Below are 26,835 nucleotides of genomic sequence, written 5' to 3'. Positions count from 1 at the left end.
TGCATGAAGGGATGTTGGCGGACCACCCTCTTTGGTATGCAGGAGGACCGACGTCACTGTTTGTGCTATTCTGGGGAAGATGGCGGAAGCTGCGGCGGTTCCCCCGCATCGGTTCTTCTGTCATTGTTGTAAGGGAGAAGTAAGCCCCAAGCTCCCGGTAAGTCAGTCGTTTCACCGTGTCCCGATCAAGGCTGTTCAATGCAGGTCTTGTTATTTTCCGTCGGTTGACAACCGAATCGGAGTCCAGCAAATAGCAGTAGTTGTTTAACTAGCTAGCTGCTAACTGTAGACGGCTAGCCAGTAGGGCCCTCGGCACTGGCTCTAACTAGCTAGCATACAATGTTGATGTTTGTTGTTGCTCGCTTTAACAATAGGGTTTGTCAACTCATTTCTTTAACAAAGACATGATGTACAGTAATTGTTAAAGATTATACTGGCATGGTTGAATAACCGTACCTGTAGTTACTGAGTAGCTGGTGTTATTTGATTTGATGTTAACCTTATTCGAGGTGGGTTTTGTGTGCTTTTCCTGAATTCCTCGAGGAGGTAGCTATATGGAAATCTGATGGATATTTCAACCTAACTCGGCCAGTCTGGCTACTCCTTGGCCTACAAAAGCAGAGGGAATACGGGGGTTTCCTTGGCCTGGGGCGCGTTCAGCAGGACACAACGGTTTGGCACGTTCAGATAGAACATATTATGTAGAACAATAAATCATGTAGGCTCTATTTACGCATTCTATCTGCAACGTTCGTGAACGTTTGGCAACTGAATGTGGCACAGTTCAGTTTCATAATCAAACTGAAAGTAAAATGTAGAAAGACATTGCACAATATTTTGACTGCTTGACCCAAATTATTTAACTACATTAATCTGTATTGACTGCGTTCATTATAGAAGAGACGTTATGACGCCGTTTTGCATTTAGCTAGCCAGTCGTGTAGCTAGCTATCTGTTAGTTATTGACTCGCAGTCTCACTCACTCAGTCTGCTTGTCTAAATCAACGTTAGCTAGGATACATTTGTGAATGTTAGGCTGGTCAGTTAGAGGCAGGCTGGTAATCCCGTTTATTCCCTTCCTGCCATTGAAGCTAAATCTGTGAGGAGTCTGAAGTAGGCCTAGACAGGGACATAAGGCCAGTTTTGAGATTTCCCTCTTATTGGGAAATATATCTGTGCCTATGGGTCAGATCCATCTAGCCCAGGGTTTCGCCAAACTCGGTCCTGCCCCCCCATCATCAAGATTGGGCTCCAGAGTGGCGCAGTGGTCTAAGGCACTGCATCTCAGTGCTAGAAGCGTCACCACAGACCCTGGTTCGATTCCCGGCTGTATTACAACCGGCCATGATTGGGAGTCCCATTGGGCCAGTGTAGTACGGGTTAGGGTTTGGCCAGGGTAGGCCGTCATTGTAAATAACTGACTTCTTAACGGACTTGCCTTGTTAAATAAAAGCTTTGATTATTTGAATCAGCTGTGAAGCTCTCAGGCAAGAAACTATTGTACTGGGGTTGGGGATGAATTTGGGAAACTCTGCCTGCTGGGGGTGAATTTGGGAAACCCTGCCTGCTGGTCTCACTGTCTCACACTCTGTGCTGCTGAGGCATGTTTCAGCCATGCCCACTCACTGACTGCATATAAGCAGTTCATCTGAGAGAGGGTCAAACATACATGGCAGAATCCTGTGCTGAAGCATTCTTCTTTCAGGCATCACCGGATGACAATATTGCATACAATTTTGAACAATTTTGGAATGAGGTTCACTTCATGTTCAAGTGTCCTTTTGTTTTGTGGAATAAAGAACATGTCTGTGTCATAGGCCTAATCCCATTGTGAGTGAACTCGACACAGGTGACAACAGTGTCAACTTCCACTTTACATGTTGATGTTCCTGCCTAGGCTATATCCTGACTCTGCCACAGATCTCTACTAGACATTTCCCCATTCCCCATTCTACAGACAGAAACCCCTGCATAGCTGCCTCAGCAGCCCTGTATAGAACACAGTGTGACTCATGTACTCTCTGAGTTTGTGGTGTGTGTTTTTGCAGGAGTACATCTGTCCCAGATGTGAGTCTGGCTTTATAGAGGAGGTAACAGAAGATTCCAGGTGAGAATATCTTGTTTCTTATGTCTGTAGCTTTATTAAATCTACCAGAAATAGGCTAGGCAGAGTGAATGGAAGGTGGTGGAGAATGACTGTGTATAGATGTTGGATGTTACTAATGCTGTGTTCTGCCTACTGTTTCCCTCAGTCTGCTAGAGGGTGGCACTAACGGGACAGATGACACAGCCACACAGTTTGCAGAGGTATGATATGCAGTGCACTGTGGCCTGGATGGTACAGGGGGGAGGGATGCAAATGTCTACTGTGATCTCATCTGTACTAAATGTATTATCCCATCTTTCTTTCACATGCTTTCTCTATCTCTCTCTCCCTTTCACTCTCCCTCTCTCCATTCCCCCTTCTCCCACCCTCTCTGTTTTCACCCTCACCCCTCATTTCTCTCTCAGCAGCTGTGGCACCTGTTGTTTGTAGAGAGGCCTTTCACAGTGGATGGTGACAGTCCAGACTCAGAGCCCCGGGTCCCTGGTGGAGGGGTTGGGGTAGGATCAGGGGGGTTAGGTCTGGGGGGGCTGGGAGGGCTAGGAGGCCTGGGAGGAGGTCCTATCGGAGGGTCAGTCCCTGCTGGGCTAGGAGGACCCCTGGGGGGTCCTCTGGGAGGGGGGGAACACTGGGGGCCCGGTCGCCCCCCTCGCCTGCACAGTCAGCGGAGGTACCGCTCCAGAGGGAGCAGCAGACCTGACCGCTCACCTGCCGTAGAGGGGTGAGACTCCTCTCCTTACGATGCCATGTTGATATTCATATGGCTGTTTTGATCAGTCAGGATTTGCAGGTTCTAAATGTAGTCTTTTTTAAAAGTTTTCAGTGTTCTGCTGATCTCATTCCTGACTGATGTGTGTGCCTTCTCTCTCTGTAGGATAGTACAACAGTTTCTGGCTGGTCTATTTGCCAACTCTGGAGTTCCTGGCTCACCTCCCCTCTCTTGGTAAGAACCTTCTTACTGCCATGTAAGCAGTGGTTATACAGTATGTAAGTCCATAGTTTGACTTACACACTTTCTCTTGTGGATTCTGTACAAATAGTGAGGTGGATCAACATGAATATTTGAAGGTTCCCTGACTTGTTATGGGTGTGCCTCAGCCAGCACCCCTGGGACCCTGTCATTTAAACCCAAACTAAATCACAACCCATATTGTTGCTGTTCATCATGTGTGAAACAGGATATTTCCTGAATGTTTCATCTTTAACTGTAATTGACCTCCTCTCTCTGTGTGTTAGGACGGGGATGCTACACTCTAACCCAGGGGACTATGCTTGGGGACAGGGGGGACTGGACGCAGTCATCACACAGGTACGCACGCACAAACCCCATTCACTTGATTTGGTATGGATGACCACTAACCAACTATTACTTCATACTACGTAGTATGCTATATGGATGTTGGTAGACCCAGAATGCTAATGAAGGTTTAGCAGTTCTCTTGGTAATTTCTCTCTATCTTTTCCAGGATGTTTCTGATGGTTTTACTCTTTTGTTGTATCATGCTAGGTTAGCACACAGTTTACAGCACAAAGGTGAATTGCAAAGCTGTTCTTATAGTTGCATCACAATCACAATGGTTGCTGCAGGATCTTCTCTGTCTACCTGTGTGTAGTTGTTAGGTCAGTTTGAGAACACGGGCCCTCCTCCTGCAGAGAAAGAGAAGATCTCCTCCATACCTACAGTCAACGTGTCTCAGGATCAAGCAGGTCAGTCCTTTACCTCTCCAGTTTCTCCATAGTGCCTATACACTACCAGTCAAACGTTTGGACACGCTTATTCATTCAAGGGTTTTTCTTTATTTTTACTATTTTCTACATTGTAGAAAAATAGTGACAACATCAAACCTATGAAATAACACTTTATTGGTTGTAACCAAAAAAGTGTTAAACAAATCAAAATATATTTTAAGTCTTAGATTCTTCAAAGTAGCCACCCTTTGCCTTCACAGCTTTGCACACTCTTGGCATTCTCTCAACCAGCTTTACCTGGAATGCTTTTCCAACAATCTTGAGGAGTTCCCATATATGCTGAACACTTGTTGGCTGATTTTCCTTCACTCTGCGGTCCAACTCATCCCAAACCATCTCAATTGGGTTGAGGTCAGGTGATTGTGCTCCCGAGTGGCGCAACGGTTTAAGGCACTGCATCTCAGTGCAAGAGGCGTCACTACAGTCCCGAGTTCGAATCCAGGCTGAATCACATCCGGCCGTGATTGGGATTCCCATAGGGCGGTGCATCGGCCATCATTGTAAAATAACAATTTGTTCTTAACTGCCTAGTAACTGCCTAGTTAAATAAATAAAATAAAAATAATTGTGGAGGCCAGGTCATCTGATGCAGCACTCCATCACTCTCCTTCTTGGTCAAATAGCCCTTACACAGCCTGGAGGTGTGTTGGGTCATTGTCCTGTTGAAAAACAAATGATAGTACCACTAAGCCCAAACCAGATGGGATGGCGTATCGCTGCAGAATGCTGTGGTAGTCATGCTGGTTAAGTGTGCTTTGAATTCTAAATAAATCACAGACGGTGTCACCAGCAAAGCCTCCTCCTCCATGCTTCACGGCGGGAACCACACAGAGATCATCCGTTCACCTACTCTGCGTCTCACAAAGACACGGGTTGGAACCAAAAATCTAATTTGTCCATTGCTCATATTTCTTGGCCCAAGCAAGTCTCATCTTCTTATTAGCGTCCTTTAGGAGTGGTTTCTTTTGCAGCAATTCAACCATGAAGGCCTGATTCACGCAGTCTCCTCTGAACAGTTGATGTTGAACTCTCTGAAGCATTTATTTGGGCTGCAATCTGAGGTGCAGTTAACTGTAATGAATGTATCCTCTACAGCAGGTAACTCTGGGTCTTCCTTTCCCATCAAATTACATTTTATTGGTCACATACACATGGTGTTAGCAGATGTTATTGTGAGTGTAGCGAAATGCTTGTGCTTCTAGTTCCGACAGTGCAGCAATATCTAACATGTAATCTAACAATTCCACAACAACTACCTAATACACACAAATCTAAGTAAAGGATTGGAATAAGAATATATACATATAAATATATGGATGAGCAACGACAGAGCGTCATAGGCTAGATGCAATAGATGGTATAAAATACTACATACATATGAGATGAGTGAGGCAAGATATGTAAACATTATTAAAGTGGCATTATGGCAGTCCTCATCAGAGCCAGTTTCATCACAGCGCTTGATGGTTTTTGTGACTGCACTTGAAGAAACTTTCAAAGTTCTTAAAATGTTCCGCATTGACTGACCTTCATGTCTTAAAGTAATGATGGACTGTCGTTTCTCGTTGCTTATTTGAGCTGTTTTTTCTATAATATGGACTTGGTCTTTTACCAAATAGGGCAATCTTCTGAATACCACCCCTACCTTGTCACAACACAACTGATTGGCTCAAACACATTAAGAAGGAAATAAATTCCACAAATTAACTTTTAACAAGGCACACCTGTTAATTGAAATGCATTCCAGGTGACTACCTCATGAAGCTGGTTGAGAGAATGCCAAGAGTGTGCAAAGCTGTCAAGACAAAGGGTAGCTACTTTGAAGAATCTCATATAAAATATATTTTGATTTGTTTAACACTTTTTTTGGTTACTACATGATTCCATATGTGTTATTTCATAGTTTTGATGTCTTCACTGGTATTCTACAATGTAGACAATTGTAAAGAAACTCTTGAATGGGCCTCCCGGGTGGCACAGTGGTTAAGGGCGCTGTACTGCAGCGCCAGCTGTGCCATCAGAGTCCCTGGGTTCGCGCCCAGGCTCTGTCGTAACCGGCCGCGACCGGGAGGTCCGTGGGGCGACGCACAATTGGCCTAGCGTCGTCCGGGTTAGGGAGGGATTGGTCGGTAGGGATCTCCTTGTCTCATCGCGCACCAGCGACTCCTGTGGCGGGCCGGGCGCAGTGCGCGCTAGCCAAGGTTGCCAGGTGCACGGTGTAGCGTCCGACACATTGGTGCGGCTGGCTTCCGGGTTGGATGCACGCTGTGTTAAGAAGCAGTACGGCTGGTTGGGTTGTGTATCGGAGGACGCATGATAAGCAATGACAGCAATAAGACAAGATAGTAGCTACTACAACAATTGGATACCACGAAATTGGGGAGAAAAAGGGGTAAAATAAAAACTCTTGAATGAGTAGGTGTCAACTTTTGACTGGTACTGTAAATAAGCTAGTATAGCTGTGCTGCTGACTCATAGCTGCTGTCGCCAGTCCTCCCTGTCGTTGTCTTTCTCACACATCTGTCCTCTGTCTCACTCTCTCTCTTCCTCTCTGTCTGTCCCCCAAGGCCCACATAGCTGTTGTCTCACTCTCTCCCTCTGTCTGTCTCTCTGTCCCAGGGCCCACATAGCTGTTGTCTCTCTCTGTCCCCCCTGGCTCAGGGCCCACATAGCTGTTGTCTCTCTCTGTCCCCCCTGGCCCAGGGCCCACATAGCTGTTGTCTCACTATCTCTTGTCATTAAGAGTGCTACTTATTACTCTTAAATCATCTCAACGAGCCACTCAGGAATTTGGCATCAGATGCTAGGCTTCAGTTATTTTAATGTCTGATAGGCCGTCATTGTAAATATGATCATTTCTAACAGGAATGTAATACTAGATAATAAAAAGGGGTGTGTGTGTCTCCAGACTGCAGTATGGAGTGTCCGGTGTGCAAGGAGGACTTTGCAGTGGGAGAGCCCGTCAGACAGCTACCCTGCAACCACTTCTTCCACTCAGACTGTATAGTACCCTGGCTGGAAATGGTGAGGAGGGTGGGGTAATATTTAGTAGGAGGAATGTTTTGAAGATGTTTGTTACTGATTTTCTCCTCTCTCTCTTTCTGCAGCATGATACGTGTCCTGTGTGTAGGAAGGGGTTGAATGGAGAAGACAGCAACACCCAGAACCCCCCAGAATCCCCCTCTCTAAATACGGACCCCCGCACACAGGAGAGATGGTCCTTCTGAAATACACCTCCCCCTCATCCCTCCATCCCCTTATCGCACCTCTCATCTGACCTCCTTTTAATCTCTCATCTGTCCTTCATTCTACTTTTTTGACCCTCATCCCCCCCTTCTCTACAAACTACTGCACACGGGAGATAAGGACTTTCTGAAGGATAGACCTCCTCCATCTCTGCCTCATTCCTCCGTGTCATTCCTTCATCTCACTCCTCCTCTCTGAATCATCTCTTCATCGATGGTCATCTCAGTTTGGCTGTTCCTGTCTCAATGCCCCTGGAACCATGTTCACACAGAGTACACACACACGTCATGATCTATTAGCTGTCCTCTGCCTCATCATGACCAAGCACTTGCCTTTACCTCGCTTCAAACATCAACCACATCTCGCTTTTTCTACTCTTTTCTCCATATTTCTCTTTTTCCATCCTTCTGAAAAGCACTGCTGTAAAACAATGTTGTCTCTCCCTACCTCTCTACTCCTGGGATGCATCTCAATAGTCTAGTGGCTTCCTCTCCTCTTCATCTGCACTGAACATGGCAGATGCTCACCGGGAATTTGGTTTTGCCTTTCTAGCTCTGTCACATCAGTGCAGAAAGGAGACATCATTTTGACTATTGAGACGGGCCCCACAACAATCTTTCGCTGTCATTCTGGTGTATATATATTAAACAGATTGCATCGCTCTGTCATTTTACTCCTCTGTTGATGACTTGTCTTTTGTTTCACATTTCTATCACTCTATTTTTTTAATGTAAATACTTTTAGTCCAACATCTTCTGGTTTGAGAAGAGAACAACAAAGCATATTGAGAATGGAGACAAATGTGAATCCCTGGGTATTAGTCTGTATATTATTATATATATGATAACATGTATGATGTATTAATAAATCAACAAAAATATTAAAAACCATTAACATTGATTTTTATCGGGTCTGTCTGTCCATTAAAACGTCCAGATACTTGTGTGACGACGTAATAGAGAGACATCATTTATTCAAAAGGCAAATGGTTTAAACGGCATTAATAGATTCGGTACATGATCTCTTTTCTAAACCAGATTTCAGTTTAGAAACGGTTGTTAGCAGTGTAATGGTCAGACCGTCTCAAGCAGCAGCAGTGTCTGATCATAGTAGATAGTGTACCTGGTCCTGGTTTGATCACATGCTATATTCACACATTCCAGAGCTTCTCCCAGCGTGATAAAGATCAGTGCAGATAGTCACAGCATAGGAACACGCAACATATTTGGCTGTATTGGCTAAAACACACACACATTTCAAGCTCTGATCCCAGAAATGCCAGAGCCCACGATGCTGCAGGTTATCTATTAGATATGCTGTTCTGAGGAGGCAGCACATTGGGCTTCGGATGGTGGTGGGAGTTGAGTGTGTAGTGGTGGAAATGTAGCAGACCTGGTAGTGAGGACTGTGACAATGCTTTGGCCCTGGCAGTAAAGGTGTGTGTTCCATTCCAGTGCGGTCAGAGTGTGTTCCAAGCGAGTGTGAGCAGGGAGTGGGCTGGAGCACTGGAGGAGATGAAACCCACAGCAGGATCATACACCTCAAACTGGACCTCTGACGACAACCTGCAACACACACACAGTCTCACATCAAGGTAACACACATGCAAATACACACAAAGTGTTAACACACACACTTTCACCCACCTGTTGAGGATGGTAAGCACCACTGACCCGTCTGGCCTGACGAAGGCAGAGCTTTCCAGTTTTGTTTCCTGACTGAAGGACACACCCACTCTCTGAGACCCCTCCCACAGGAACTTACTGTGTAGCAGAGTTAATTTACTTGTGTTATATGTACTTCAAAACACATACAGGTCAGTGATCACCAAGTAAGTTAGGAAAGAAGGGTTCATTTTATAAAGTATTGGTACAGGGTGTCAGACCTGCCCAGGTGGGACAGTACAGTACCTGAAGTGGGCCATGCTACAGAAGGTGGGACAGTACCTGAAGTGGGCCATGCTACAGAAGGTGGGACAGTACAGTGCCTAAACTGGGCCATGCTATAGAAGGTGGTACAGTACCTGAAGTGGGCCATGCTACAGAAGGTGGGACTGTACAGTACCTGAAGTGGGCCATGCTATAGAAGTTGGGACATTACAGTACCTGAAGTGGGCCATGCTATAGAAGGTGGTACAGTACCTGAAGTGGGCCATGCTACAGAAGGTGGGACTGTACAGTGCCTAAAGTGGGCCATGCTATAGAAGGTGGTACAGTACCTGAAGTGGGCCATGCTATAGAAGGTGGTACAGTACCTGAAGTGGGCCATGCTATAAAAGGTGGGACAGTACCTGAAGTGGGCCATGCTATAGAAGGTGGGACAGTACCTGAAGTGGGCAATGCTATAGAAGGTGGGACAGTACCTGAAGTGGGCCATGCTACAGAAGGTGGTACAGTACCTGAAGTGGGCCATGCTATAGAAGGTGGGACAGTACCTGAAGTGGGCCATGCTATAGAAGGTGGTACAGTACCTGAAGTGGGCCATGCTATAGAAGGTGGGACAGTACCTGAAGTGGGCCATGCTATAGAAGGTGGGATAGTACCTGAAGTGGGCCATGCTATAGAAGGTGGTACAGTACCTGAAGTGGGCCATGCTATAGAAGGTGGGACAGTACCTGAAGTGGGCCATGCTATAGAAGGTGGGACAGTACCTGAAGTGGGCCATGCTATAGAAGGTGGGGCAGTACCTGAAGTGGGCCGTGCTATAGAAGGTGGGACAGTACCTGAAGTGGGCCATGCTACAGAAGGTGGGACAGTACAGTACCTGAAGTGGGCCATGCTATAGAAGGTGGGACAGTACCTGAAGTGGGCCATGCTATAGAAGGTGGGACAGTACCTGAAGTGGGCCATGCTATACAAGCATTTCGCTACACTCGCATTAACATCTGCTAACCATGTGTATGTGACAAATAAAATTTGATTTGATTTGATCTATAGAAGGTGGGACATTACAGTACCTGAAGTGGGACATGCTATAGAAGGTGGGACAGTACCTGAAGTGGGCCATGCTATAGAAGGTGGGACAGTACCTGAAGTGGGCCATGCTATAGAAGGTGGTACAGTACCTGAAGTGGGCCATGCTATAGAAGGTGGGACATTACAGTACCTGAAGTGGGCCATGCTATAGAAGGTGGGACAGTACCTGAAGTGGGCCATGCTATAGAAGGTGGTACAGTACCTGAAGTGGGCCATGCTATAGAAGGTGGGACATTACAGTACCTGAAGTGGGCCATGCTATAGAAGGTGGGACAGTACAGTACCTGAAGTGGGCCATGCTATAGAAGGTGGGACAGTACAGTACCTGAAGTGGGCCATGCTATAGAAGGTGGGACAGTACCTGAAGTGGGCCATGCTATAGAAGGTGGGATAGAACCTGAAGTGGGCCATGCTATAGAAGGTGGTACAGTACCTGAAGTGGGCCATGCTATAGAAGGTGGGACAGTACCTGAAGTGGGCCATGCTATAGAAGGTGGGACAGTACCTGAAGTGGGCCATGCTATAGAAGGTGGGACAGTACCTGAAGTGGGCCATGCTACAGAAGGTGGGACAGTACAGTACCTGAAGTGGGCCATGCTATAGAAGGTGGGACAGTACCTGAAGTGGGCCATGCTATAGAAGGTGGGACAGTACCTGAAGTGGGCCATGCTATAGAAGGTGGGACATTACAGTACCTGAAGTGGGCCATGCTATAGAAGGTGGGACAGTACCTGAAGTGGGCCATGCTATAGAAGGTGGGACAGTACCTGAAGTGGGCCATGCTATAGAAGGTGGTACAGTACCTGAAGTGGGCCATGCTATAGAAGGTGGTACAGTACCTGAAGTGGGCCATGCTATAGAAGGTGGGACATTACAGTACCTGAAGTGGGCCATGCTATAGAAGGTGGGACAGTACAGTACCTGAAGTGGGCCATGCTATAGAAGGTGGGACAGTACCTGAAGTGGGCCATGCTATAGAAGGTGGGACAGTACCTGAAGTGGGCCATGCTATAGAAGGTGGGACAGTACCTGAAGTGGGCCATGCTATAGAAGGTGGGACAGTACCTGAAGTGGGCCATGCTATAGAAGGTGGGCTGTTTGTAGAAGATGTCTCGGCTGTGGTCCACGATGATAGGGCTGTCCACAAAGTTCTTCACCCAGTTGGGCCCTCCTCCTTGGTCCAGAGCCAGGTTCCAGTCTGTCCAGCCCACCACATAGTGGTTCAGGTCCTACAGCAGATGAGAGGAGAGAGAGAGGAAGAAAGTGACTCATTCACTGTCTAGTTTGTGTTGTTGTGTTACCTGGCATTGCATCAGCATAAACAATCCTGTGATTCTCAGGAGAGTGACTGTCCCAATGCAAAATGAATGGAGAGGGAACAGTTAAGAGAGTCCTGTTTCAGTCCTGCAGAGTATTCAGAAAGGGAGGAAGAGCGGGAGGTATGGATAAACCGAGAGCACCATTCTAGCTTGTTCCCTTGGGCAACATAACAGAGCAGCAGTTTGAGCTGTAGAGTTCAGTATGAATGTGTTTAACTCGCGCTGCAGGACATGACACAGAACTGACTTCACAAGGGACGAACAAAGAGACAAAAACAGACAGCTCACAGACACACCTTCAATTCATCAGTTGGCCCCTGTAACATTTCACAACCAGCACCTATGCTACTCACGAGATCATACACAGGAATCTGACAAAACACTGAGGTCACACTCAACTTCTTTTTGTCTGATGTCATGCTGACCTGTTCAATTACCTGCTACAGTAACACATTCACTTGTACACCTGTACGATGTCATTCTCACCCGTTAGCCATGCGACTAAGAAAGAGTATTGACGATCCTCATTCTAGGTCATATGTGTTACCTGTATGATGCTGTGTGCGTACTGCTCAGCTCTCTCCCAGCTGCCCAGCCGTACTCCTCTGTCTGAGGGGCTCCAGCCAGCGCAGGCCTCCGTTCCAAACAGGTAGTATTCTGGGTACAGGTGGTGGGTAGTGCCCAGGGAGAGCTCTGCCGGCACCAGGGTGTCCAGGTACCAGTGGACTCCAACACCATGGATATACCTGCCAGCACGCACATCACTGAGGACCTGGGGGGGAGGAGGAGCATACTTCACTATTGTCCAAATGTACACTTTCAACATTTCACTATTTCTTTATGGACTTCTCCCCTTTTCCCATGCATCCTTTTGTTGACTCTCTCTACTCTCTGTCCTTGACCCTACCTTACCCCATCCCTTCATCTCTAATTCCTTTCCTCCCTCTCTCAAAGCCCCCCCTCGTCTTTCAGAGTCCCTCTCCCTCACCACTTTAGCCCAGTGTGGCAGTAGCAGTCTGTTGTCGTCCAGGATGAGGAGGTGTGTGTGGGGGTGTGTGGAGGTGTGTAGGGCGGGGCCAAGGTCCAGGCCCACCCAATCCCTCTGCTCCTCTGCTGTGAAGCCCAGAGCCTGGAAACTGGAGCAGAGAAAACAGATTACTGTTATAATATAATATATGCCATTTAGCAGACGCTTTTATCCAAAGCGTGCATAGATTTGAGGTATTTTGGTGGTTCCGGGAATCTCACCCACTACCCTGCGTTACAAGCTCCATACATTACCAACTGAGATAAAATAACCTGTAACATGGACTTCCTCTATAACCAACTTCATTACCAGAATGCAACTACTAACTAAATATCACTTTTTCCTGTTGTCAATTATGTACCTGCCTTAGATACACATGTAATATAAAGTGAGATGTGACCTGTAGTTGGTCATCTGTCCAGCAGAGGGCTCGTTGCCTGTGGTCACGGCCCAGAATGATAGGTTGTATTTGGCATACTCCTCCAGGAACCTGAGGGGGAGGAAGTAGAATGAATACTCAGAGAGAGGGGGAAAAGTCCAACTCCTCTGTAAGGCTCCATGTGCCCAGTTCTTGGTGTGTATGCTGTATGATACCTTACATAGTATTTAGCCCAGGTTAAGGTGTGTATGCTGTATGATACCTTACATAGTATTTAGCCCAGGTTAAGGTGTGTATACTGTATGATACCTGACATAGTATTTAGCCCAGGTTAAGGTGTGTATGCTGTATGATACCTGACATAGTATTTAGCCCAGGTTAAGGTGTGTATGCTGTATGATACCTGACATAGTATTTAGCCCAGGTTAAGGTGTGTATACTGTATGATACCTGACATAGTATTTAGCCCAGGTTAAGGTGTGTATGCTGTATGATACCTGACATAGTATTTAGCCCAGGTTAAGGTGTGTATACTGTATGATACCTGACATAGTATTTAGTCCAGGTTAAGGTGTGTATGCTGTATGATACCTGACATAGTATTTAGCCCAGGTTAAGGTGTGTATACTGTATGATACCTGACATAGTATTTAGCCCAGGTTAAGGTGTGTATGCTGTATGATACCTGACATAGTATTTAGCCCAGGTTAAGGTGTGTATACTGTATGATACCTGACATAGTATTTAGTCCAGGTTAAGGTGTGTATGCTGTATGATACCTGACATAGTATTTAGCCCAGGTCTTGTGCTCCTTGCCCCCAGGCTGGCCCTTCAGAGAGCCCTTGCCAGTGAGAGCACCGTTGGTCTTCAACCATGCGGGGGCGCTCCAGGCACTGGCCAGCAGAGACAGGGGGCGGGGCGACAGGGCCTGGGCTCGCTGCAGCAGTGGGATCTGGAATTGGACCAACAACAGGAAGTGGTGTTGTGAGTACATACATCCCTATTCCTCCATGACTGCATGGCCATGCACGACTCCAACATCAAGTTTGCTGACAGTGGTAGGCGTGTTCCCCGGCTACCGTCTGACATTCGAAGACATTACAGGTGCATCAAAGTCAAGACAGAGAGACAAAAACCTGCTTCTAATACCAGGCCATCAGACTGTTGAACAGCCATCACTAGCTGTCTACAAGGTGATGCACACTCACTGACACCGCATACTGTCCCATGTTATAGAGACATTGAACCACTAGTCACTTCCTGTTTCACACTGTGTATTTAAATACTGTATCCCCGACATAGATTAATTATTCTGCAGCATTGAAGGTCCCCAAGAACACAGTGGCCTCCATCGTTCTTAAATGAAAGACGTTTGGAACCACCAAGACTCTTCCTAGAGCTGCCCCCCGGCCAAACACCACGTCACAATAACAGCACTTACAGTTGACCGGAACAGCTGTAGCAGGGCAGAAATGTGACAAGCCGACTTGTTGGAAAGGTGGCATCCTATGATGGTGCCACGTTAAAAGTTACTGAGCTCTTCAGTATGGGCCATTCTACAGCCAATGTTTGTCTATGGAAATTGCATGGCTGTGTGCTCGATTTTATACACCTGTCAGCAATGGGTGTGGCTGAAATAGCCAAATCCACTAATTTGAAGTGGTGTCCACATATTTCTGGCCATGTAGTGTACCACTGCTGTAAATACCATTCTTAGTCTAGCTTGTGGAAATCCCCTCGGTGTGTACAAACTGTATGGGTTTCATTTTGATACTGATACAGTGCTATTTAGGTTGTTCATTGGATTCAGACGTTCTTGATTTCTTGCCTTTTTTATTTTTCTTTTAATTGTTTGACATCTGACTGCAGTGTTTGGAGCTTGTAACATAAGCATTTCACTGCACCGCTATAACACCTGCTAAACTGTTTACGTGACCAATAAACTTTCATTTGATACGTTTACGATCTAACAAGTCAAAGGAAAGAAAGAGCAGAAAAGAGAGAAACAATCTAAGCCACCTTCATGTTCGTGTCCTCTGGTGATAAGGTAAAGTTGTCCAGGTTGTAGTCGCCAGGTGAGTCAGCGTAGGTGTACAGATGGGTTGAGAAGTCACAGCTGGCAATGGGCACCCGCACCACACTGTACCCAATACCTGGGACGCAAAGCAACAGCAGTATACACACTTAACTCAGCCTTTATGTGGCCAGGTTTGTCCCATTGACATAAAATGTCTTACTCAAATAAAATAGGCATGACTATTCTAGTAATTATGATTATAATCATTAGTGACACCCTGACCTCTCACCCTGAGCAGAGAAGTACTGTCGTAGTAGCTGGTCCTGTGTTCTGGGGGACAGAGACAGGATGTTGATGGCAGCGGAGTCTGACATGGCTCCTCCAAACCCTCTGATCCTCTGGTACTTCTGGTAGGGAACCACAGTCAGCCTGAGAACTGGGAGAGATGGAGGGGGAGGGACAGGGGTCAGTACAGGTCCTGAAGGGTAACAGTGTGTGCAGGCTTTTGTCTTTTTTGTTTCCCACCCTTGGGCTATTGGGGGTTGTTGTTTTCAGCCCAGGTTATTCTCACCTGCTCCAGTGCTGTTCTTCTGTACCTGTCCCTGTCCTCTCTGCAGCCTGCTGCCAGCCTTACTGCTGGTGAAGGACAGGAACTGACCCAGTGCAGGCAGTGTGCCCGACCCAATACTGTCACAGTGGGTGGAGTTACACTCACACACCACCGAGCCATGGCCAAAGTTACGGGCCACACACTCATCACTGCCTGGGGAGAAACAGACACAGGGTTATAGAGGGTCGTTTATAAGGAAAATGAGGAGAAGGGAAGCTATGCGTCTTGGGTCATCAGCGTCAATAAATGACATGACTGACATGCTGATTTAAACAATGCAGTTCAGAAACATGTGTCATAAAGCTTTATGTATGTGTTAAGTAGTTATAAACATGGTCATGGCTAGTTCCACATTTAATTCGACTGGTTAGTTAGTTCCCATGTGAAAGTGGCCATACATGACATACTGTACCTCTGGATCGTGTTGCTACTCCAATGAACAAAGCGAGAGGGATGAGTGCTGTTGACAATGGCATTCTATCTGTAGAGAGAACAGAGAATAACAACAGCATGCTGACAGGTGCTGTAGGCTAATAGCCCCTGGTCATGACTCAGTTCCATTACATTATACATACGGAGTAACGTTAGGCTCCTTTAGTCCATGAACTAGTGTCATTTTAATCCGCAACTGTAACATTCACTGTCACCAGTGCGCATCAGAGGTTCGTTCTTACCTAGTTTTTATCAGGATCTTTGACATAAAGTGCACGTCAAATATTGAGTCGCATGTCCAACTGATTTTCTCTGCTATTTCCGGATTGTTCAAAATTGTATGGACCTCGATAGTCATATGACAAGCGCACTATGGTACGTCACTTCAATGTAAATTGTAGTTTACCGCTAGAGGTCGCCAGTGACAAATACAAGGTTGGGAACACTGCCCACCATAGTAGTGTAACCAATGTGTAACGAGCCTGCAAAGCCACTGAAACTCACGTAGCTAGTTAACTAGCACAAACAGTTCGGGACGATCATTTTCCATGAAATAATCAAGTTGAAGTGTATTTGGATGAATATAGTGCCCACCAACATCCACCAACCCGGACCCAACGTACACAGGCACTACTCAAACTGACTGGCCCAGCGTGCCCCAGACAGCATCATCACATACAGAAACTCATTTGCATAACACTGTGTGATAGGCTGAGAGATATTCAAACGTATACACACATTAGTTTACGTTACCCATGTAAATAGAATCCATGGATTCTATTTCTATGACATTACATTCTTAGACCGAAACACATCATTTAACTGACTAAACATAAAACAACATATATGTAATCCACTGAGACATTGTACAGTGACCACACAGATAGAACAATAATCTAGTGTGAGTTAGTTATGAAAATCTTTGTCAATGCTTTTTGAATGTATAAGGATACCAGTGTTAAAAACAAAACCCTCTTGCCAAGCGCGCTTCCTAACCATTAAAATATAGTTCAGTGCTCCTAACAGTTCTTTGGGGTCCACCCCCTGACCTGCTGCAATTGACTCAGGTGCTTGACACCACCTCTTGTAGGTGCACAGGGCATCTCAGTGTTTACGTCCGTTTGTGTTGTATATGTCTCTGTGTCTTTGACTAGCTTTCAGTCCTGACAGTGTCCCGTTCCCTTTCAGATGACACATCAACATCCCTTGGAGCCCACAGTTTACCATTTTCCTCCACCCTTCTCCTGAAGGGTAACCTAGGCAACACTGGTTTATTTTTCTCAGATCACCCAGTTTCCACCCCGTTTCCTATTGTGCTCTGAAACAACCCCGAAGTAAGGTTTGAGTATAAGTAAGGTTAGTAGCTGGTAGTGGAGAGGGTAGTAAGTTTTAAGTTCCTCGGCATACACATCACAGACAAACTGAATTGGTTGAAGAGGCAGCAGCGCCTCTTCAACCTCAGGAGGCTGAAGAAATTTGGCTAGTCACCAAAAGCACTCACAAACTTCTACAGATGCACAATCGAGAGCATCCTGTCGGGCTGTATCACCGCCTGGTAAGTCAACTGCTCCGCCCACAACCGTAAGGCTCTCCAGAGGGTAGTGAGGTCTGCACAACGCATCACTGGGGGCAAACTACCTGCCCTCCAGGACACCTACACCACCCGATGTCACAGGAAGGCCATAAAGATCATCAAGGACAACCACCACCCGAGCCACTGCCTGTTCACCCCGCTATCATCCAGAAGGCGAGGTCAGTACAGGTGCATCAAAGCTGGGACCGAGAGACTGAAAAACAGCTTCTATCTCAAGACCATCAGACTGTTAAACAGCCACCACTAACATTGAGTGGCTGCTGCCAACACATTGACTCAACTCCAGCCACTTTAATAATGGGAATTGATGGGAATTGATGTAAAATATATCACTAGCCACTTTAAACAATGCTACTTAATATAATGTTTAAATACCCTACATTATTTATCTCATATGTATACGTATACACTGTACTCTATATCATCTACTGCATCTTTATGTAATACATGTATCACTAGCCACTTTAAACTATGCCACTTTGTTTACATACTCATCTCATATGTATATACTGTACTCGATACCATCTACTGCATCTTGCCTATGCCGCTCTGTACCATCACTCATTCATATATCTTTATGTACATATTCTTTATCCCTTTACACTTGTGTGTATAAGGTAGTAGTTTTGGAATTGTTAGTTAGATTACTCGTTGGTTATTACTGCATTGTCGGAACTAGAAGCACAAGCATTTCGCTACACTCGCATTAACATCTGCTAACCATGTGTATGTGACAAATACATTTGATTTGATTTTTGATTTTTGATTTTTGATTTGAGTTTATAGTGTACAATGGAATAATAATGCCCATTCCACTGTACTACAGTACCTCATACAGCACATCTGACAGTTGTTGTTGCAATTTAAAAGTAAGCTGACAACCTCTTCTTCTGGTATTCACTATGCCACACATATTCATTATTCTCATACCTGGGGGTGTCATCTTTAGATCAAACACTGTGGCCCTCCAGGATTATCTCTCTCTCGCTCTAATCAGGTCGACTATTTCCTAGCAAATCCTTTTCAAACTTTGCGTAATGAAGAAATACAGAGACATAACTTCTCTTGGTGCTCATCAGCCACTCAACATTACATAAGAACATGGCAAAATAAGATCCATCCAGTTGTTTGGATGGAAGCAGTGGCTCGCAGCTGTACTGAGGTAGCGGACGTTAGCTAGTTAGGATGTATTTTTGTTGATGTTTGATGTCAGACCGATGCTGAATTTGATTCTGAATGTAAAATACACTTTACTCTTTAAAAGTAAATGCTAAGGTCCTGTGGTCTTTAGTGCACTAAGAGCTAAATATAGGGGGAGTCATTTGCCTATAAACAGATCATAACTCAATGGTCAGAATGTTTGTGTGACTCAAAACTCATTTCTGGTATTGGTGCATTCAATTTGTAGTGTAGTGGTTTTGACGCATATTCGTTTTATGTATGTGACAATAAGACGTATCTTATTTTTGCCCTACCAATATTTACATGTTACCATCACCACTGTCAAGGCATAACACCCCATTCTTCACATCTAATGCCACACTTGTTTGAATGGCTTGAAATTCGTCTCAGTTTGCATTTCAACCCGGCGCTCTGCTCTACCCTCTTTTTTCAATTTCCTTAACTGGGAGACTACTGGGTCTCTCTATCCTGGGCTTCCAAAAGGAAAGCTGCATTTGTTTGAACTAACTGGCTTGTTTGACCTCTGACTGCAGGCTCAATAGCGACACCCTGAGGGTTGTTGACGATGGCTCTCAGATTGACAGTAAACTCCTGTGGGTCGGCTGTGTCTCAAGGTCATTACCTTAGTCCCTTCCCTTAACCCTAATAGCCCAGATCTAAAGACACCAAAGAGTTGGAGTTTAGACTGGGACTGGACATAAAATAACATTAATCAGGATTTAATCATGGCCCAGGCAGCTCCTGGGGCAGGAAGGCTTGGAGCGTAGAGACACCGTCTGAGACAGAGTGGCGATGACCACCCCTCCACACGGAGGAGCAACAGAGGGACAGAGAGAGACCCATATACCTTAGGGGTGTTGGTGTAAATGACAATCAAATATTAATTTTTTTACCTTTATTTTAACAGGGAGTCTCATTGAGATCAAGGTCTCTTTTCCATCTCACAATTACACAACAAATGACACATAGGAAATACACCAGAAAATAAATACAAAGAGAAAACAATAAAATAAAGTACATTCATGAAATCAATCACATTCCTCAGCAGAGGTCCTCAATAAACACTGAAATGCCTGAAAGGCACCAATACATCTATTTGTAGGGAAGTCTGTTCCATACTGTACATGGGGTGGAAAGAAACAGATGGAGCTTCCAGAGTTAATCATCCCTATGATCGGGTATAGTAACTACTTCTATGGGTAAGTAATGATGTCAGGTAATGTGGGGTATAGTAACTACTTCTATGGGTAAATAATGATGTCAGGTAATGTGGGGTATAGTAACTAATTCTATGGGTAAGTAATGATGTCAGGTAATGTGGGGGTATAGTAACTACTTCTATGGGTAAGTAATGATGTCAGATAATGTGGGGTATAGTAACTACTTCTATGGGTAAGTAATGATGTCAGATAATGTGGGGTATAGTAACTACTTCTATGGGTAAGTAATGATGTCAGGTAATGTGGGGTATAGTAACTACTTCTATGGCTAAGTAATGATGTCAGGTAATGTGGGGTATGGTAACTACTTCTATGGGTAAGTAATGATGTCAGGTAATGTGGGGTATAGTAACTACTTCTATGGGTAAGTAATGATGTCAGGTAATGTGGGGTATAGTAACTACGTCTATGGGTAAGTAATGATGTCAGGTAATGTGGGGTATAGTAACTACTTCTATGGGTAAGTAATGATGTCAGGTAATGTGGGGTATAGTAACTACGTCTATGGGTAAGTAATGATGTCAGGTAATGTGGGGTATAGTAAGTAATGATGTCAGGTAATGTGGGGTAGAGTAACTACTTCTATGGGTAAGTAATGATGTCAGGTAATGTGGGGTATGGTAAGTAATGATGTCAGGTAATGTGGGGTATAGTAACTACTTCTATGGGTAAGTAACGATGTGAGTATAGTAACTACTTCTATGGGTAAGTAATGATGTCAGGTAATGTGGGGTATAGTAACTACTTCTATGGGTAAGTAATGATGTCAGGTAATGTGGGGTATAGTAACTACTTCTATGGGTAAGTAATGATGTCAGGTAATGTGGGGTATGGTAACTACTTCTATGGGTAAGTAATGATGTCAGGTAATGTGGGGTATAGTAACTACTTCTATGGGTAAGTAATGATGTCAGGTAATGTGGGGTAGAGTAACTACTTCTATGGGTAAGTAATGATGTCAGGTAATGTGGGGTATGGTAAGTAATGATGTCAGGTAATGTGGGGTATAGTAACTACTTCTATGGGTAAGTAATGATGTCAGGTAATGTGGGGTATAGTAACTACTTCTATGGGTAAGTAACGATGTGAGTATAGTAACTACTTCTATGGGTAAGTAATGATGTGAGTATAGAAACTACTTCTATGGGTAAGTAATGATGTCAGGTAATGTAGGGTATAGTAACTACTTCTATGGGTAAGTAATGATGTCAGGTAATGTGGGGTATAGTAACTACTTCTATGGGTAAGTAACGATGTGAGTATAGTAACTACTTCTATGGGTAAGTAATGATGTCAGGTAATGTGGGGTATGGTAACTACTTCTATGGGTAAGTAATGATGTCAGGTAATGTGGGGTATGGTTACTATTTCTATGGGTAAGTAATGATGTCAGGTAATGTGGGGTATAGTAACTACTTCTATGGGTAAGTAATGATGTCAGGTAATGTGGGGTATAGTAACTACTTCTATGGGTAAGTAATGATGTCAGGTAATGTGGGGTATAGTAACTACTTCTATGGGTAAGTAACGATGTGAGTATAGTAACTACTTCTATGGGTAAGTAATGATGTCAGGTAATGTAGGGTATAGTAACTACTTCTATGGGTAAGTAACGATGTGAGTATAGTAACTACTTCTATTGGTAAGTAACAATGTGAGTATAGAAACTACTTCTATGGGTAAGTAATGATGTCAGGTAATGTAGGGTATAGTAACTACTTCTATGGGTAAGTAATGATGTCAGGTAATGTGGGGTATAGTAACTACTTACAGTGCCTTGCGAAAGTATTCGGCCCCCTTGAACTTTGCGACCTTTTGCCACATTTCAGGCTTCAAACATAAAGATATAAAACTGTATTTTTTTGTGAAGAATCAACAACGAGTGGGACACAATCATGAAGTGGAACAACATTTATTGGATAATTCAAACTTTTTTAACAAATCAAAAACTGAAAAATTGGGCGTGCAAAATTATTCAGCCCCTTTACTTTCAGTGCAGCAAACTCTCTCCAGAAGTTCAGTGAGGATCTCTGAATGATCCAATGTTGACCTAAATGACTAATGATGATAAATACAATCCACCTGTGTGTAATCAAGTCTCCGTATAAATGCACCTGCACTGTGATAGTCTCAGAGGTCCGTTAAAGGCGCAGAGAGCATCATGAAGAACAAGGAACACACCAGGCAGGTCCGAGATACTGTTGTGAAGAAGTTTAAAGCCGGATTTGGATACAAAAAGATTTCCCAAGCTTTAAACATCCCAAGGAGCACTGTGCAAGCGATAATATTGAAATGGAAGGAGTATCAGACCACTGCAAATCTACCAAGACCTGGCCGTCCCTCTAAACTTTTAGCTCATACAAGGAGAAGACTGATCAGAGATGCAGCCAAGAGGCCCATGATCACTCTGGATGAACTGCAGAGATCTACAGCTGTGGTGGGAGACTCTGTCCATAGGACAACAATCAGTCGTATATTGCACAAATCTGGCCTTTATGGAAGAGTGGCAAGAAGAAAGCCATTTCTTAAAGATATCCATAAAAAGTGTCGTTTAAAGTTTGCCACAAGCCACCTGGGAGACACACCAAACATGTGGAAGAAGGTGCTCTGGTCAGATGAAACCAAAATGGAACTTTTTGGCAACAATGCAAAACGTTATGTTTGGCGTAAAAGCAACACAGCTCATCACCCTGAACACACCATCCCCACTGTCAAACATGGTGGTGGCAGCATCATGGTTTGGGCCTGCTTTTCTTCCGCAGGGACAGGGAAGATGGTTAAAATTGATGGAAAGATGGATGGAGCCAAATACAGGACCATTCTGGAAGAAAACCTGATGGAGTCTGCAAAAGACCTGAGACTGGGACGGAGATTTGTCTTCCAACAAGACAATGATCCAAAACATAAAGCAAAATCTACAATGGAATGGTTCAAAAATAAACATATCCAGATGTTAGAATGGCCAAGTCAAAGTCCAGACCTGAATCCAATCGAGAATCTGTGGAAAGAACTGAAAACTGCTGTTCACAAATGCTCTCCATCCAACCTCACTGAGCTCGAGCTGTTTTGCAAGGAGGAATGGGGAAAAATGTCAGTCTCTCGATGTGCAAAACTGATAGAGACATACCCCAAGCGACTTACAGCTGTAATCGCAGCAAAAGGTGGCGCTACAAAGTATTAACTTAAGGGGGCTGAATAATTTTGCACGCCCAATTTTTCAGTTTTTGATTTGTTAAAAAAGTTTGAAATATCCAATAAATGTCGTTCCACTTCATGATTGTGTTCCGCTTGTTGTTGATTCTTCACAAAAAAATACAGTTTTATATCTTCATGTTTGAAGCCTGAAATGTGGCAAAAGGTCGCAAAGTTCAAGGGGGCCGAATACTTTCGCAAGGCACTGTAGGCCTATATACATGGGCTCCAATAAGACACATATATTATATGTTTTAGTTTGAAACGATGCGGTTTGATTAGAGAACAAATGAATGAGATTCAGTTTGATGCAATATGATTCTATGCACTAACATTTGTTGTATAAACACATCCATTTCCCATTCTAAATGAATATCTGCTGCTGGTGGAGATCATGGGCTAGGCCTCTCTGAGCTGGATTTGTGCGTGTGTGCGTGTAAATTATGTATGTCTATATAGGCACCTGAGCTGAGCAATAATGGAGACTAGGAATCTACCACCCCACTCAATGTGGCTTCCTAGCATTTCGTATTATTCTGTATGTAAATCCGAGACACTGCATTTAGTATGATATGCAGAGGCAATTATAGCATGTAAATCTTGATGGGTGAACCAACAAAAAATGTTTTAGATGCATGACAGCAAAGTCACTACGCAACACTAAGCAATACACAAATTGCACTATAACGGTGACAAACTGTTAAGGCCTACATAAAACTGTCCCAACTGCAGAGCTTTCTTTTCAGCACAATGGACTAAATCATTACCACTGCTACACCTGGCTATCAGTGGAGCCTTGTCTGGCAGCGACACAGTTCATTCATTATCATTTACTGCCTTTAAAAAAACATAGCTGTTATGGCTGACTTGCTTAAGCAAATGTGGTTTCTACTGATAATTGAGATGTACAGACGATGGCATAAGGGGGACAACGAGCGGATAAGAGGCAATCCGTAATTTCGATTATGACATTAATGAGCGATCTAGGACTGACGAAGTCAGTATAGCTATTTGTTCAGCACTTTTGAAATGTACAGCGACAGAATTCAGAAAATGGGCCGTTCTTACAGTATTCTCCCTGTACAACAAGTCAGTACCGTAGGATAAAGGGGGCATATAAGCAGACAATGAAAGCTCTTACAATATTCAATGATTACATTTCTCTAAAACAGGCTATAAACATGTGCACCACCAAGTCAGAACAGTAGGGTGGGAAAGGGACCAAATTATTAGGGTGAGGCACATGGGCTACTAACAGCTTACTACACAACATACACCTAGTAGTACACATATCTCCCTGGCATATTACATCATTTATGTAGCAGCAAACAAGACATTTTTGGACTCCCCTTGTTGTGCTGTGCTCACTTGAACAGGAAGGTGGCGCGGCGGTCCTTTTGGGCAAATTTTTCATCAAAGTCTGGCATTCTCTGGATTTATGGTGCTTTCAAGACAATTGGGAACTCGGAAAAAAACAAGGTTGAATCATGACGTCAGTGATCTTCAGGTCGGAGCTCTAGATAGAGGCCCGAGTTCAGAACTTTGAATTCCGAGTTGAACGACTGTTCAAAACGTATTTTCCCAGTCTGAGCTTGTTTTTTTTTCAGTTTCCAGTTGTCTTGAACTCACTGAAGTCTGAGATTTCCAAGTTTCCAGTTGTTTTGAATGCGGCAGAAGGCATGCTGGATTGACAGCATGGCCAATGTATTCAAACTTTTCTGGCCCATGGTGTTGAATGTTTATCCTTTTAAGCTTGGAATAGAGACCCTTAAACCCAGACTTGGACCACACACCCTCTCCACTGAATAGCAGGCTAGTGATTGCTTTGCAATGCTTGCAGTTAGCCACTGATTCCTTCCAAACCACTCATTGTTGAATTTGCTATTTCAAACTTGTTGTGTAATGTTTATGTCAAATGGCCGATGAGCACCAATACATTTTATCTATAATTTCTCTTCATATGACAAGGATTTGCTGCTTGTCTAGCTTGCTAGATAACATTTTTAAAGTATGATGTTGACATGATCAGTCCAATCAAAGCTACGGTAGATATAACGTGATTTGACTAATTATCTTTGGCCAACGACATTGAGCCTTCTTGGATGGGCACTTCTAATGTAACTCTATGGCAGCACCCATGGAGCTTGAATTTGAGGTCTCCCTGTAGATTTTGCAGTGATGTAGTGTCCCCATGAGTGACAGAACACTGAGCCAATCACAGCACAACTGGAGAACATTACCAACCCCTAAGCTTTGTATTTTCCGATGGCTGCTCCACCACCACAGAAAGTACTGAGCTAGGCTGAAACACCTGCATTTTGAAGCTGCCTTACTCAAAGAAAGCAAAAAAGAGACCATGTTTGTATGCGAATTTATTAACTACATTTTTATATATATTTTTTACATTGTTTGCAAACTGATATGTGACATGTATTAATGCCAAAATAACATGCTAAACAGGCTCTGCCTCACTTGCTCTGAATTTTATTTTTATTTTTTATTTCACCTTTATTTAACCAGGTAGGCAAGTTGAGAACAAGTTCTCATTTACAATTGCGACCTGGCCAAGATAAAGCAAAGCAGTTCGACACATACGACACAGAGTTACACATGAAGTAAAACAAACATACAGTCAATAATACAGTATAAACAAGTCTATATACGATGTGAGCAAATGAGGTGAGATAAGGGAGGTAAAGGCAAAAAAAGGCCATGGTGGCAAAGTAAATACAATATAGCAAGTAAAACACTGGAATGGTAGATTTGCAGTGGAAGAATGTGCAAAGTAGAAATAAAAATAATGGGGTACAAAGGAGCAAAATAAATAAATAAATAAAATTAAATAAATACAGTAGGGAAAGAGGTAGTTGTTTTGGCTAAATTATAGATGGGCTATGTACAGGTGCAGTAATCTGTGAGCTGCTCTGACAGTTGGTGCTTAAAGCTAGTGAGGGAGATAAGCGTTTCCAGTTTCAGAGATTTTTGTCGTTTTTGAATGATGGGTCACCACTGATATGTTACGTTTCCTAATGTGTGTATTAATTTGTGGATGTCCATCATACATTCCGATTGATATGTTACGAATTGCAGATTTTAATTTAGAATAGAAAATGAAAAATCTTAGTGCATCGATATACATTGATTCATTCTCTAATCAAATCGAATCGCACCAAATTGTTTCAAATGAAAACGTATCATTCCTGTATCATATCGCAGACCAAATATCTAGATACGTATCAAATCGTCTTGAATGGGATAGATGCACACCCCTAATATTTTTATTTAGCTGACGAACACTTGTCGCAAATATTGAAAAATATTATCACCCTAGAACTTAATTATTTTTTAAAGTAATCATTTATAAGTGGATGTTGGGAATGCAACATTCAGTACAGAACAGAGGCATCCTGAACAGAGGGCATCTTTGTCTAACATGTTAGTATGCTAATTCATTTTCTCTTTGCAGACCGATGGCAACTTTGTGCTCTACGGTTGGGGTCGGGTTGTCTGGGCATCAAACACTGTGAACAAAGATGCTCAGAGGCTCATCCTCCAACAGGATGGCAACCTGGTCATCTACACCACACAGGACCATCCCATTTGGGCAAGTAACACTGGTCGTTGCAACAATACACTAAAAGGTCACCTCACCCTCACTGACAAAGGTACCCTGGAGCTCTACAGAGACCGAGGTGATCTGGACATCGACCGGCCCAACAATGCACAAAGAGGTCACCTCACCCTCCCTGACGAAGGTGCCCTGATGCTCTACAGTCCCAGAAATATGGT

General features: G+C 44.0%; 2 protein-coding genes across 4 annotated transcripts; one reads left to right on the top strand and one right to left on the bottom strand.

Moving 5' to 3' along the window:
* rnf115 (ring finger protein 115) lies at positions 1-7,999 on the top strand. Of its 2 annotated transcripts, none has more exons than XM_021598294.2 (9): positions 1-157; positions 2,049-2,107; positions 2,253-2,307; positions 2,512-2,825; positions 2,979-3,047; positions 3,341-3,413; positions 3,718-3,811; positions 6,762-6,877; positions 6,961-7,999. In XM_021598294.2, exons 1-9 carry the CDS (start codon positions 80-82, stop codon positions 7,078-7,080), a joined length of 978 nt encoding a protein of 325 aa, XP_021453969.1. In that variant the 5' UTR covers positions 1-79; the 3' UTR covers positions 7,081-7,999. The 2 variants fall into 2 exon arrangements, with proteins under 2 accessions (XP_021453969.1, XP_021453970.1); XM_021598295.2 differs by having other exon boundaries at positions 2-157; positions 2,515-2,825.
* Positions 8,000-8,055: 56 nt separating this feature from the next.
* On the bottom strand, positions 8,056-16,508 carry gba (glucosidase, beta, acid). 2 transcript variants are annotated; one of them, XM_036939779.1, is made up of 12 exons: positions 16,101-16,508; positions 15,839-15,903; positions 15,388-15,579; positions 15,106-15,252; positions 14,819-14,952; positions 13,579-13,751; positions 12,821-12,910; positions 12,382-12,529; positions 11,941-12,165; positions 11,140-11,303; positions 8,746-8,862; positions 8,056-8,664 (listed from the first exon to the last, which is right to left on the bottom strand). In XM_036939779.1, exons 1-12 carry the CDS (start codon positions 16,214-16,216, stop codon positions 8,559-8,561), a joined length of 1,677 nt encoding a protein of 558 aa, XP_036795674.1. In that variant the 5' UTR covers positions 16,217-16,508; the 3' UTR covers positions 8,056-8,558. The 2 variants fall into 2 exon arrangements, with proteins under 2 accessions (XP_036795674.1, XP_036795680.1); XM_036939785.1 differs by having other exon boundaries at positions 15,839-15,907; positions 16,101-16,507.
* Positions 16,509-26,835: the final 10,327 nt, after the last annotated feature.

The sequence above is a fragment of the Oncorhynchus mykiss genome, chromosome 2, assembly GCF_013265735.2.
Source record: "Oncorhynchus mykiss isolate Arlee chromosome 2, USDA_OmykA_1.1, whole genome shotgun sequence".
Taxonomy (NCBI): domain Eukaryota; kingdom Metazoa; phylum Chordata; class Actinopteri; order Salmoniformes; family Salmonidae; genus Oncorhynchus; species Oncorhynchus mykiss.
The sequence above is the reverse complement of the archived record's forward strand: the minus strand, read 5'-3'. Positions and strand labels throughout refer to the sequence as shown.

Excerpts from the sequence above, each read along its gene's own strand:
- gba (XM_036939779.1), bottom strand. The coding sequence starts at position 16,216 with ATGACTATCGAGGTCCATACAATTTTGAACAATCCGGAAATAGCAGAG. Across the intron at positions 15,253-15,387 it reads GAAGAACAGCACTGGAGCAG|TTCTCAGGCTGACTGTGGTT; the intron begins GTGAGAATAACC and ends CATCTCTCCCAG. Across the intron at positions 13,752-14,818 it reads CAGAGGACACGAACATGAAG|ATCCCACTGCTGCAGCGAGC; the intron begins GTGGCTTAGATT and ends GTCCAATTCCAG.
- rnf115 (XM_021598294.2), top strand. The coding sequence starts at position 80 with ATGGCGGAAGCTGCGGCGGTTCCCCCGCATCGGTTCTTCTGTCATTGT. Across the intron at positions 3,048-3,340 it reads GGCTCACCTCCCCTCTCTTG|GACGGGGATGCTACACTCTA; the intron begins GTAAGAACCTTC and ends TCTGTGTGTTAG. Across the intron at positions 6,878-6,960 it reads TAGTACCCTGGCTGGAAATG|CATGATACGTGTCCTGTGTG; the intron begins GTGAGGAGGGTG and ends CTCTTTCTGCAG.